The sequence below is a fragment of the Cyprinodon variegatus genome, unplaced genomic scaffold, assembly GCF_000732505.1.
Source record: "Cyprinodon variegatus isolate N-32 unplaced genomic scaffold, C_variegatus-1.0 Scaffold1162, whole genome shotgun sequence".
NCBI lineage: Eukaryota > Metazoa > Chordata > Actinopteri > Cyprinodontiformes > Cyprinodontidae > Cyprinodon > Cyprinodon variegatus.
This window is the reverse complement of record NW_015151615.1, coordinates 26,317-39,673: the sequence shown is the minus strand read 5'-3', so window position 1 is coordinate 39,673 and position 13,357 is coordinate 26,317. Positions and strand designations below refer to the sequence as shown.

At 41.8% G+C, this 13,357-nt stretch overlaps 1 protein-coding gene across 1 annotated transcript in view; it reads right to left on the bottom strand.

The window, feature by feature from the left end:
• Window positions 1–3,344: 3,344 nt before the first annotated feature.
• Window positions 3,345–13,357, bottom strand: part of LOC107101851 (C-type lectin domain family 7 member A-like) — a 19,931-nt gene continuing 9,918 nt past the window's right edge. Inside the window, exons 5-6 of the mRNA XM_015400924.1 lie at window positions 12,285–12,531; window positions 3,345–3,618 (exon numbers count right to left, since the gene is read on the bottom strand). Coding sequence (XP_015256410.1) covers window positions 3,345–3,618; window positions 12,285–12,531 — 521 coding nt within the window. The remainder of the gene's footprint in view (window positions 3,619–12,284; window positions 12,532–13,357) is intronic.

The following is a 13,357-nucleotide window of genomic DNA, read 5'->3' as shown; positions in this document are numbered from 1 at the left end:
TTGAGATATCAAAAAAGTACTCCAGAGTGTTGTTCAGCAGGGGGGTGAGTAGAAAATGAAGGCTAATCATGTTTTGGGTGTACTATTCCTTTAATCATCCTATATTTAGTTCAGGTCAGGCACACAGTTATGCTTTGGAGTGTGCATGATCAATGCATAAGAAGAATTAATGGAAAAGAACGGGGAGGAACATATCTCTGACCATCACGATTATTATATGTTTAACCGCTACAAGTTTATAGATGTGACATATAATCACTTCCTTTTTAATAAACACTGAGCTTGTTATTAAAATAAAGTAATTTTTATAATCCCTTTGGTCCAGCAATGAAGAAAGGTTAACCTCATGTCCTGCAAGAGTGGAGAGGTTTTTTTTTCAGAAAAAGACATTTAGCCAGTGTTATCACAACTAAAAAAATACACGCCTGTTTTGCATGTATGTAAAAATTGCTTGCTTTGCATATAAACTTATTTAAGAAAACATAAGCCCATGAGACCAAAGTCACTTTATTCACACTTATTTAAAATAAATAAATCCGAAAAGCATCTCTTTACCTGGAAGTCCAGAGTCTGTAGTTAAAATTATGGGTACCACTTTCTTCTACAGTACATCAATAAACATGTAAGAACATGGTAATAACATAGCATGTCGCGCTTTAGCAGTTGGTAACAAGAAAAACTTTTTTTGGCTAATTACTTCAAGATTAAGGTATATGATTTAAAAAAAAAATGACCTGCATGTAATTATTACAATTGTATGTGACTATGTAACATTGTAATTACCATTAGGTTACCGCATAACATTTTCTATTATTGGCCACCACCTACAAATATAAAACTGAACTCAAATTACATATATAAAAGAGTTTAGTAAAGAAGATTGCCTTGCTGTCTTCTAGGTTTGGTTTTCTGTTACATACCAAGTAATAATCTGCATTTTAACAGATACACATTCATTTATTGCTGTCTAGTTACCCGGTAATAACGGTTTGAAATCTAAGAAGTCTGACTTTACCTTGTCTGCTTAAAATTTACACAGCACTTAGTAAAATTCTCCATAAAGTTTTTCATGTTACCTAGTAATATAGTGTAACATGCTATGTTATTACCATGTTATTACATGGTTATTGATGGACTGTAAAATAAAACGTTACCAAATTATGCTTATCCTCAATCTGCAGGTTTACCAGTGGTTCCTAAAAGTAGAATGGGAGCCAGCTGTCTTAGTGACCACTCTCCTCTCCTGTGTAACCAACTACAAGTTATAGTCCGTGAGGCAGACACCCTGTCTACTTTTAAGGCTATGCCCCAAAATTTCCTTTTTTTTATAAAGCTGGGTCAGCTGGGTTAATAATTTATTCTTGTATGGTACGCCAGCATTCATAACATGCATGCGAATCACTGTGCCCCAGACATCCGCGGATATATTTTTTATTTTTATATGTTTTAAAAACAAAGCGCCGCGTGTATGTGTAATGATCTCAGAATATTGGACCCAGAGTTCAAGGCGAGACAGGCAGTGGGAAAGTTCAAAGCGTTTATTTAACAAACTGGTGCGCGGGGCTGCTCGTCTGCTGCGGGGCGGATCTCTGCAGGGACAGGAGAATACAAGTCAGTGACTGGATGTGGAGCTTAACACGACTTGGAGCAAAGTCACTGACCTGATTCAAAGTTCAGTCCGTTCGCGGAGGTTTGACTGCAGTTGCGGCGGGCGACGCCCCCAGAGTTCCTAGAGAGCGAGCAGCAGATGCCGAGCAGCAACAGAGTCCAGAAGGGAAATCCAAGGCCGAAGTTTGGAGACAAGGTTCAGACAGGACAAACAGAGCAGACAGGGGCAAGGCAAAAACTCGAAATCCTCAGGGCAGAAAACTGGTCAAAATCAGGAAAACAGGCACATTACAGAATGCTAGGGAACGTCTCACAAAAAACACGAACAACCTGCCGCTGATGGGAGGCAAACACACAACTTAAATAGTAGAGGAACTAGGTGAAAATGATCGGCTATAATCAGCCGCAGAACAAATTAGACAGGGGAGCAAGGAGCAAAGGAAAAAAACCAAACCATCAGCACCAAGATCATGACAGTATGACTGGATTTTTTTTTTCTAAATAACTTTATTTAATCAATGTACATTACACCAGGCGGCTACGCTCTACCCCTTCTATTTATTTGGCTAGCTAATCTGAATCGTTCAATTCCATTTCGAGAGCAAGATCACCTATGGTAGTAGCACTAGACATCTTCTAGGCATGTGAGTAAAACTAGCAGGAGTTCAGCGTACAGGAAGAATGAACGGTAGCCGGCGCGCGCGGATGATGTCATACACACTTAAAAAGTGGCAGACACATATACACACTGTTGTAATTCCTACACTGTTCATCTGAACATTAAAGCTGAAAGTCTGCAGATAAAGCACATCTTGTTTGTTTCATTTCAAATCCATTGTGGTGGTGTATAGAGCCAATAAGATTAGAATTGTGTTGATGTCCCAATATTTATGGACCTGACTGTATTTGTACTTCGTTACTTGACACCTCTGGTCGGTAGTGGGGGCACCAGTATTCCTGGTAGTTCTAGGGCTTTGCTATTGTAGTGCATGCAGCTTCCACTCCACGGTGTGATGAAGCTGTTTGGATGCCTTTCGATAATGCCCCTGTAGAATCAGCTCATGATGGGTTGTGGAGAACTTGCCTTCTTGAGCTTGCGCAGAAAGTAGGGGATTTGCTGGGCTTTCTTCATAAGTGATATCAGCTCCTTGCTGATATGCACTCCCTGTCAGGGTTTCAGAAAAGGCCAGAACCCAACACACAGCCAAACACAAGACTGAGTAAAAAGATTTATTTGAAAATAACAAACAATGGTTCTGTCAGTTCCGGGAGTCTCTAGTGGTCAAGGTTCAGCTCCAGCAGGGCTTGGTCCAATTAGTGGTAGGGAACCTTGAGGGCTTGGGGGTTAATGAGAGCAGAGGTACAGACATCTACAATCCAGTTTGAAATCCTTTTCAGTCCAGGGTCATGCACAAAAGATCACTCAGGCAGAGGGTTTTCAAAAATCCAGGGGGCTTATTCAGATTCAGAGTTTTGCAGGGTTTAGCATAAATCAGAAAGGTTAGAACTCACTCAAAGGTATGGTCAGGACTTTGGCAGTGGTCAGAGACAGGTAGGGGAATTCTTGGCTCATGAAGCAGGGCTTGAAAGCTGTGAAAGGCAGACGATCTCGCACAGAGCAGGGGAAAAGCAGGAGCTTAAGTAGAGAGCTGCCCAGGTGGGAACAGTCAGTGCTGATCAGGAGAGGTAGGGTGAACACAAAGAGGGCAGGACAAAAATTACGACATTACCCCCCCTCAAGGGGCAACCCTCAACGCCCTTCTGGGCTGATCTGGATGCAGACGATGAAAGTCACAGATGAGGCCCTTATCCAGGATCAGACGAGATGCCACCCAGGACCTCTCCTCAGGACCATATCCCGTCCAGTCCACAAGGTACTGAATGCCACGACCTCGATGCTCAAAACTCAGCAAACGATTCACCGTAAAGGCCGGAGCCCCATCAATTAGCCGGGCAGGGGGAGGGGGTCTCGAAGAAGCACACAATCTGGACGACAAAACTGGCTTGAGCCTGGAGACATGAAAGGTGGGGTGCACACGTGATGAGGGAGGCAGTTTAAGACGTACAGCCACAGGATTAACAATCTTCGCAATAGGAAAAGGGCCCACAAATCGAGGTGCCAGCTTACGGTTCTCAACCTTAATGGGTAGATCCTTGGCCGATAACCGCCTTGGCCGAGCAGCTAACCGCAATGGTGGTGGTTAGCATTGCGGGCATATATAGCGCTGGTTTTGCAGAGAGCCGCTTGGGCCTTTTTTCAAGTCCTGAGACAGCGACCAGCACATATATGGGCAGCGGGAACTTGAGCCCCTCGCTCCTGTACTGAGAGAACTGGAGGCTGATAACATAGACAACATGAAATGGTGACAGACCTGTAGCACAAGATGGTAACCCATTGAGGGCATACTCCACCCAAGGTAAGTTCTGGGACCACTGACCAGGATCATCCATGCAAAGGGTGCGAAGGTTAGACTCAACCTCTTGGTTTATCCTCTCAGTCTGGCCATCAGTCTGGGGATGCAAACCTGAAGACAGACTGATGACAATGCCAAGAAGAGTGCAAAACTCACCCCAAAAACGGGAGACGAATTGTGGTCCTCCATCAGACACAATGTTATGGGGAATTCCATGAAGCCTAAACACTTCTTGGGCCATCACATCTGCAAGATCTGGGGCAGAGGGCAACTTGCGAAGAGGCATGAGATGGGTCTTTTTGGAGAACCTTTCCACCACAGTTAGGAGAACAGTGTTACCTTGGGATGAAAGTAGTCCTGTCACAAAATCCATGGAGATATGAGACCAAGGTCGATTAGGGATAGGCAGAGACCTCAGAAGACCTGCTGGTGGACTACGGGAAGACTTCACTCTAGAGCAGGTGGAACATGCAGTCACAAACTCACGTGTGTCCTTTCTCAGAGTAGGCCACCAAAACCCAGACTTGACCACTGCCAGAGTCTTAGTTACACCTGGGTGACAGAACAGTTTAGTACAATGACAGAACTGAAGAACCTTGGAAACCATGTTCTCAGGAACAAACAGAAGATTCTTGGGACACTGAGCTGGGGGTGGTTGAGTCTTACGACATTTATTGAGTAATGCTTCTATCCTGGTTAGGGCTAACCTGGTCTTGGAGGGAAGTATGTAGTCAGGGGGCTAAGAACCAGAAGAACGAACAGATGATTGAAAAACTCTTGAGAGAGCATCCAGTTTAATGTTCTTATTACCAGGCCAGTAGGCAAAACGATTGAAGAATAATGCCCACCTAGCTTGTCGTGGATTAAGTCTTTTGGCAGATTTGAGGTACTCCAAGTTCTTATGGTTGGTCCACACAGTAAAATGTGTGGACCCTCTAACCAATGCCTCCATTCTTCAAGTGCTAGTTTGATAGCCAGGAGTCCACAATCCCCGACATCATAGTTCCTCTCTGAGTCAGTGAGGCGACGAGAAAAGAAGGCACATGGGTGTAAGCTGGCATCATCTGCAAACCGCTGAGACAAAACAGCACCAACGCCTGTATCAGAAGCGTCAACCTCAACCACAAAAGGTCTTGATGGATCAGGGAAACGAAGGATGGGGGCTGAAGTGAAAAGACCCTTAAGTTTGTCAAATGCTTGTTTGGCTACAGCAGACCATTTAAACTGAGTCTTGGTAGAGGTTAGTTTGTGGAGAGGGGCAGCAACAGAACTGTAGTTCTTAATAATGTGCCAAAAAAAATGAGCAAAGTCAAAAAACCATTGCAACTCCTTAACTCTAACTGGTTCAGGCCAGTCAAGGACGGCAGATACTTTAGAAGGATCCATGCTGATTTTTCCTGGAGCTATGACGAAACCAAGGAAGGGAACAGAAGACTGATGAAAAGCCCACTTCTCTGCTTTAAGAAACAGTTTATTTTGGAGTAACCTTTTAAGGACCTTGCAAACATGTTTTCATATGGGAGGACAGGTCTTTGGAGAAAATCAAAATATCATAAATGTAGACAAAAACAGATCTGTTAAGCATATCCCTTAATACATTATTAACTGGTGCCTGAAAAACTGCAGGAGCATTAGTGAGCACAAATGGCATCACCAGATATTCATAATGTCCAGAAGGGGTACTAAAAGCAGTCTTCCACTCATCCCCCTCCCTTATACGTTCAGCTGGTAAGCATTCCGTAGGTCCAATTTTGTGAAAATGGTGCTACCTTAAAGTAGCTCAAAGGTAGATGTCATGTGAGGAAGAGGATTCTTATTCTTGATTGTGATCTCATTTAGGCCACGATAATCACTGCAGGGTCTAAGAGAACCATCCTTCTTGCCCACAAAAAAGAATCCTGCACCTGCTGGGGAAGAGGACTCTCTAATGAGCCCAGCTTTCAGGGCGACAGAAATGTACTCATCCATAGCTTCCCTCTCAGGAACGGATATGAGGTACAGCCTACCCCTAGGAGGGGTGGATCCTGGACGTAGTTCAATGGCACAATCGTGATGTCTGTGGGAGGCAGAGAGGTGGCTTTAGACTTGTTAAACACTTCATATAGATCATGATAAACTTTGGGGACCTGAGACAAATCAGGAAAATCCTGGCCCATCTCAGGAGTAGCTTTCATAGCAGGAGCCTCTCTCAGACAAACAGAGGAGCAGGATGGACCCCAAGACTGAACCTCATCAGTAACTCAATTTATGACTGGATTGTGTCTGATAAGCCAAGGACGTCCCAGGATAACCGGTATCTCTGATTAGTGAGCCAGGAGGAATGTGATCCTTTCAAAGTGGTTACCTGAAATCAGTGTGGAGAGAGGTTTAGTCTTGTGAGTTATAAGATCTATTTTATGACCATCAATGGCAAAAATCTCATGTGGTTCTTCAAGGGACTCCAACTGCAGATGAAGCTTGTTAGCCAAATTGACATCAATAAAGTCAGCATCAGCCCCAGAATCAATGAAAACAGGAAACTGCTCTTGAGAGAATTCAGGAAATAGGATGGTGCTCTGATTGTGAGGAGGATTCTTGGACCTTAAGATTGGACTCAGTAAAGACCCCGTCTGCTTTACTGAGTCTGTCCTTTTAATGGACAGCCAATGGCACGATGATTCCTCTCACCACAGTAGAAACACAGGCGATCTCTGAACCTTCTCTCCCTTTCTTCAGCAGATAGCCTGGTCCTACCCAGCTGCATGGGTTCCTCAGGTAACACAGCAGAAGATGCAGAGGCTTGGGCCATATTGCATGGACTGACCTGGACAGTGGGGACCCTTCTTTGATAGAAAGTAGACCTCTCTCTTTTTCTTTCATGAAGGCGTTGATCTATCCGAGAAGCCAACTGTTCCAGACCTTGGAGGGTCTTGGGAGGATCACGGGTAGCATCCTTAATATCATCAGACAGAACCTGATAAAAAACATAAAATAAAGCCTCCTTATCCCAAAGACAACTGGACTTCAAGGAATGAAAATTGATGATGTAGTCGGTCACTGGTCGAGAACCCTGTTTGAGAGAAAAAAGTCTCCTTGCAGCCTCCCTCTCTGGACAAACAGGATCAAAAACCCTCTTCATCTCATCAGAAAAATCAGAAATTGAGTCTCACTCAATGCTATGGTCAGGACTTTGGCAGTGGTCAGAGACAGGTAGGGTAATTCTTGGCTCGTGAAGCTTGGCTTGAAAGTTGTGAAAGGCAGATGATCTCGCACAGAGCAGGGGAAAAGCAGGAGCTTAAGTAGAGAGCTGCCCAGGTGGGAACAATCAGTGCTGATCAGGAGAGGTAGAGTGAACACAAAGAGGGCAGGACAAAAATCATGACACCCCCAGGAATTTGGTGCTGCCAAGTCTCTACTGCAGCACTATTGATGGTTAGAGATGGGTGGTTGGTGTGGCGCTTTCAGAAATCCACAACAATGTCCTTGGTCTTACTGATGTTTAGGAGGAGATTGTTGTCGCTGCACCACTTGCCTAGAAGCCTAAGCCCCTCCCTGTAGTGGGTTTAATTCGTTATGAGACCCACCAGAGTAGTGTCATCCGCAAAATTCACTGTGGGACTGGAGCTCTGGATTGCTGTGCAGTCATGTGTCAGCAGGGTGAAGAGCAGAGGACTGAGCACATAACCTTGGGGGGCTCCTGTGTTAAGGATGTTGCTGCTCAAGATGGAGTTGCCAACACATACTGCTTGGAGCCTCTGAGTAAGGAAGTCTAACATCCAGGTGCAGAAGAAATTGCTCACCCCAACTTGTCCAGTTTGCAGATGAATTGTGGTATTATGGTATTGAATACCGAACTGAAATCAATGAACAAAATTCTCACACATAAGAGTCCTTCTTTTCCAGGAGGGTGAGGGCAGCGCAGATTGCGTCCTCTGTGGATCATTTTGCTCTGTATGCGAAGTGAAAGGGATTCAGGGTGGTTTGATGATAATGTCAGAAACTCGAAACCTTTGATGTAATATTCAAAACAGACAGATCTGAATGAGTTCACAAAGTTTTTATGTTACTAACAGCGTGTGGCTGCTCGTCAGTTGGAGTGGATAAACCGGATCCTCTGTAGGAACAGAAACTCAGGTCAGTGACTAAGAACAAAGGGCTGATGACTACTAAAGCAATAGTCACTGACCTGGTTCAGAGTTCAGTCCAATCCCAGAGGAAGGAGATAAATCTGAGAGGGAGATTGTCCTCCGCTTGCGGAGCTGATGAGTGGAGCTCATGTCAGCTGATGCCAAGGAGCAACAGTGCCCAGAAGGGAATATTGAAAGCCGAAGTCGTAGCAGAACCAAGTTCACGGATCAGAACATCAGCCGATGAGGTACAGAAGGGGAATCCCAGCCGAGGTCAGAAGAACAGTCCAGGTTCGGTAAGCCAGTAGAATCCAGGAATCAGTCCAATACAGAGCAGATTAACAGAGCAGACAGGGGCAAAGCAAAACTTGTGTTCCGCAGGGCAGAAAAAGGTCAGAATCAGAAAATCAGAGAAAAGATCAGTAGCCAAAGTTATTCTCACCAACAGCTTGAATAATCTAGCACTGGTAGCTGGAAAAGAATATATAGGAGCTTGAAACAGGTGGATCAAATAAGCAGTAATGAGAAACCAGGCAGAGTTAAACAGGTGAGTGGAATAAGCAATCAAACCAGCCACCAGACAGATAATTGGTGTGACTGTAGTGTATTAATCTGCACCAATGATTAGAATAAAACAGAATTAAATGTTTTATAAATGTTTAAAGAGTTGTTTTCATAAATACATTTATGGAGGCCAAAGGGAGAAATAGAGAAGCAGTGTGTGTATGATTCTGCACCTGGCCTTTTGAAGTTTGGGATCCAGTCAAAAGCAGGTATTGGGTTGAATCCAAGATTGGGAAAGCTGCAGAGCTACATGGTTAGGGCCTTTTTAGTGAAAGAGGCACACTCATTAAAAGTGAATTATTTGTCATATCAAGGTTGCACAGCTCAGCTAAGCTCAGCTAAACCAATTGTGATAAACTGAGTTGTCATCTTCAAAACACACTATGCAGTATTGGTCACAGAAAGGGTGATGTTTTACTGGGACATGGAACACCAGGATTATGCTGACCTGGTTTGAAGTAATGTTATGATCTTAGATCACATTGGAAGAAAGACTTAGTTTTGACATATTGTTGATTAAAATTATAATATGTTTCTGATTTAAGTGCACCAGATGTCATCATGACCTGTAAGACCGTTCTCAAAGAAATGTTATAATCATAAGTTACATTGGATGAAAGCTTTGTTTTGAAAGATTAATAATTAAGAATATGATGTGTTTTTGATTTAATGGCAATATATGCCATCATGATTTGCAAAGAAATGTCACCATGACCTGTAACAAAGACTGTTGATTAAATATATAAAAAATATGCTTTGAAAGGGGTTTTCCACCGGTAAGATAAAAATAATTGGTTTTACCCGAAGAAAAAGTACCTAGAATGATGAGAAAAGGAGGGGGCTTGTGGGATGAGTCCACAAGCCCCAAGGAGTGTATAAAAGAGGGCCATTTTCATCATTTGTTCAGTTGCTCGCCGGCGGTCAACTCGTGTGTGATTCTTTGTATTTTGCAATAAATCACATTGGACCTGGAATTCAGCTGCTTCTGCCTGATTTTTGGATCATTGTTTGAAGACTTTTCTGCCTTTTAAGAACTTTGAATTTTTATAAAACTTAGCTCCAATTTTTAAGTCGTTGGAGGGATTTCCCACGACATGACGTTCTCCAAAACATTGCAAACGTTGCAAACGTTTTTCCGGATGCTTAGGAGATCCTGTCAGTTGTATTTGTATTATGACACAGTTAGATGAGACAAACTCTTTTCAGACGAACAGTTCACCACATTCTTGGGAGAGCGAGTGTCTGCTGTGTCACCTCCATGTTTATTAATGAAATGGTTTGTATGCATAGGAACCTTTCTGATTTTGTAAATATCAGATTTTTTAATGTATTTCACAATGTTTTAAGAATGTCTTTTTTTAAGTTATATACAAAAATGATTATATACTGTACGTATTTTTCAATTGTTGTACTCAGCTACAGCTCAAACTGTACCATGAAACCACAAAGTTTAAAAACTCACAGCTCATAATGGTTGCTTTTACACTGTATGTCCCGATGCTCTGATGCAAACTAACTGATCACATTGTACATCCAGAAAACCACAGGTCAGACTCGGCACCAAAAGATGGTGCTCCTCAGACTTGTCAATCTTGAAGAAGAAAAATTCCCCTGTTTGCACACGCCCAGTGCAAGTTTCAGCTAAATCGGCTCATAGAAGTTACCCCATGTATATCTTTATGAACAAAATCCAAAAAATTCTTGCACGACTGGAGAATCAGCAGAAAAAGGGCAAAAACTTGTACAGTGTATGCCTGGCTTTGCAGACACTGATACTTTAAATGAGCAGAAAATGTTATTTACAAATTACCGATAATTACAAATTTAGTAGGGCTGAAGCAATTAATCGGATTAATCATGATTGATTACTGAAATAATCATCAACTCATTTAGTAATCGATTAATCTGTAACTGGAGTATAGAGACTTTGAAACATGCTTTTAGCTGGCGGGGCAACCCCCCTTGAGTAACAATTATACCAAAATTGTAAAAGAAATATGTAAACGTTTTGCATTTATCATAAAAAAAAAGTTTTTGTCTGTCAATATCCTCTATCCATAACTCCTACAAGTAGAACATTTTTAGTTTCATGTGGTTTCATTTTCAAAAAAGTCTTCCTTAAAGAACCTTTTGCTATCCAATTATTAATTGATTAATTGAAAAAAAATCAACAGAATAATTGATTTGCAAAACAATTGTTAGTTGTAGCCCAAAAATTAAGCATTACAGACCCATCTACTTTGAAACAAAGTTCTCTTCATATGGGCTCGGCTTTTATTGTAACTGTGCTCTCTTTCATCTCTTTGACATGAAAATTGGCTCAGAGCTCTGCTTCACTGTTTCCTTCCCAGACAGAGGCAATTGTAAAGGTATTTTACCCTTGCTAAAACAGAAAATATGTATAGATTAGTTGTTCCATGTTGCTGTTGTATGTTTGCTTCTGTCTCCTTGAACCCCGAGTCAAAGGCTGGTTATATTCCTGCAGCAGTGTGTCGCAGTGAGCATGTCACAGATACTTTTGATTTATGCCCAGTATTGAAGGATGGTCTATATAGCTGTGGGTCTAGATACGGCCGAGACGGTGAGGAAGTTTCTGTGACAACGGAGGGACATGAGGGTGAAAAAGAGCAGGGATCCAGGTGGTAAAAGGCTCCCAGCGTTCTCGCGCATCTCAATCTTCTAGCGGTCCATCTTCACGAGTCGTTTTCAACAATGGAGGTAATACAAACAAAACAAGCTGGTAAGGGACCAAACAGGAAATATGCATAGTGTAGAGCGGATGTAGATTTGACCAATCAGAGGCCTCCTGTCTGCGGCACTGTCTGAAGTCACCTACAATTTGGGAGAGGTGCACCAGAATGTCTGCGGAGTGGGCGAGGACATCTCTGCGTTCACTGCAACACACACGCAGACGCTCTGGTTTAACAGTATAAATCAGCCTACAGCCCTGGTAGAAGGCTGCTTGTACGTTTTTGCTGGAGATTTGTTCTTGATGAAAGGAAGTTATTTTCACTCTTGCTACATGCATTTTGCTATAATACAGTGTTAAACCATGCTCCCAGTATTCTCACAGTGCATGTGAAGTGAGTTCTTTGTGCAATAATAGGCAATTCTAATTTGGAAGGCAATTATGATTCTCAAAACTGACTCTGCAAAAATATTTCTGCTATAGTCATATTTTTTGCAGTGTATCTTGTGGGCCCAAATGTGTCTGCAATCTAGGATAGGTATTTATCTTTTGAAACAAATTTTGATTTACAAATAGGATAGTAACACAGGCGGATAACTAGATTTCTCTTGTGCCTTTGATGAAGAACAGGTTAACATCTGAACTGAACAATGCTCATAACTAACAGTCTTCATGGGAACATCTAAAGAAAAATTTTGCTTGTCAAGCTCAGATGTGGGTTGCTTTCGAAATGTTTATATTTATTTTATTTAAAAATCACATTTATAATTTGGATTTGAAGCATTTTTTTTAAAAACATACGTTTATTTTTTATCCTTAGAAAAATAGAAAAGAGCCCACAGTGAACCTTGATATAATCAGGTATCGCTCAACTTTAGAGCCGTTGATCCACAATTTACCAACCTTATGTTCAGTAGACTCCCGTCGACCCATTTCCATTCTCCCTCGACATCAGCATCAGTCAATCCAATCCAAAGCCTTTTCTGGAATTTTCTTAGGAAATCCTGCTCTTCTTTGCTGTCGATGATCGCCAGGTCTGCACCTCTTTCCAAGCAATCTTTTCTACTGTCATTCCAAGTGTTAGTGGTAGAGGAAATGTAGTACAGGCTTGGACAGACCTTTGGAAACTGTTTTTCCAACAAACAGGCCACTGCAACAAGAAGGCAGGACAAACGATGGATGAATGCCAGGAATCAACAGCGCGGCCAACAGAATGTTGCAGGTTTTACAATTAATATTGTTTTCCCAGCAGGAGTAAAAAAAAAAAAAGAAAAAAAAAATGTATGCACTAAGACCAGATGTAGGGCTTATTTTCCTAAACTCTATAAAGGTTCCCTTTTATACTCATCCTGTTCTGTAATCAGAAATTCAAGGGTTAAATGCTTTAAGAATACATTTAAAATTCTGAGTCTTTATTTCAACAGTTGTTTGATCCTCTACCGGCTCATTGGGAGTCAGTCTAGTTGTGCCAGAAACATTTAAGTTTCTTCATTTAAGTTTAGATCTGCAAGACGTTTATTCCCAAAAACCTAAAACCTTGGAAATCCTCCCTTTTTTTAAATCTTTGAATGGTCAGAGTTCTTCAGATGATGCCTGAAACATTTCCACCATAACAAACTACAGTTTTGTTGTTTGTTTTTTTTTTTACTTGATAACTGCTATGGATTATATAACCATGTGATTTAAATTTTTGACTTAATTCAGTTCAATTCAAAATTATTTTATTACTCGTAAAGGGAAATTAAATTTTGCAGCAACTCAGAGAGGGTTTTCTTTAACTAGTTGTTGTAGGTGTTCATAGTTGTAGGCAGCAAGAAACTTCTGTAGCGGTCTGTCTTGCACCAATCTGGAGAAGCCTCTGACTGAAGACACTGTTGTTGTTTAGCAACAAGCTCTGTGTTTTCCATAATCTTCTTCACTTTATGAAGCATTCTTCTTTGTAAAATCATCTCCAGAGCTTCTAGATTAGTTGTTTA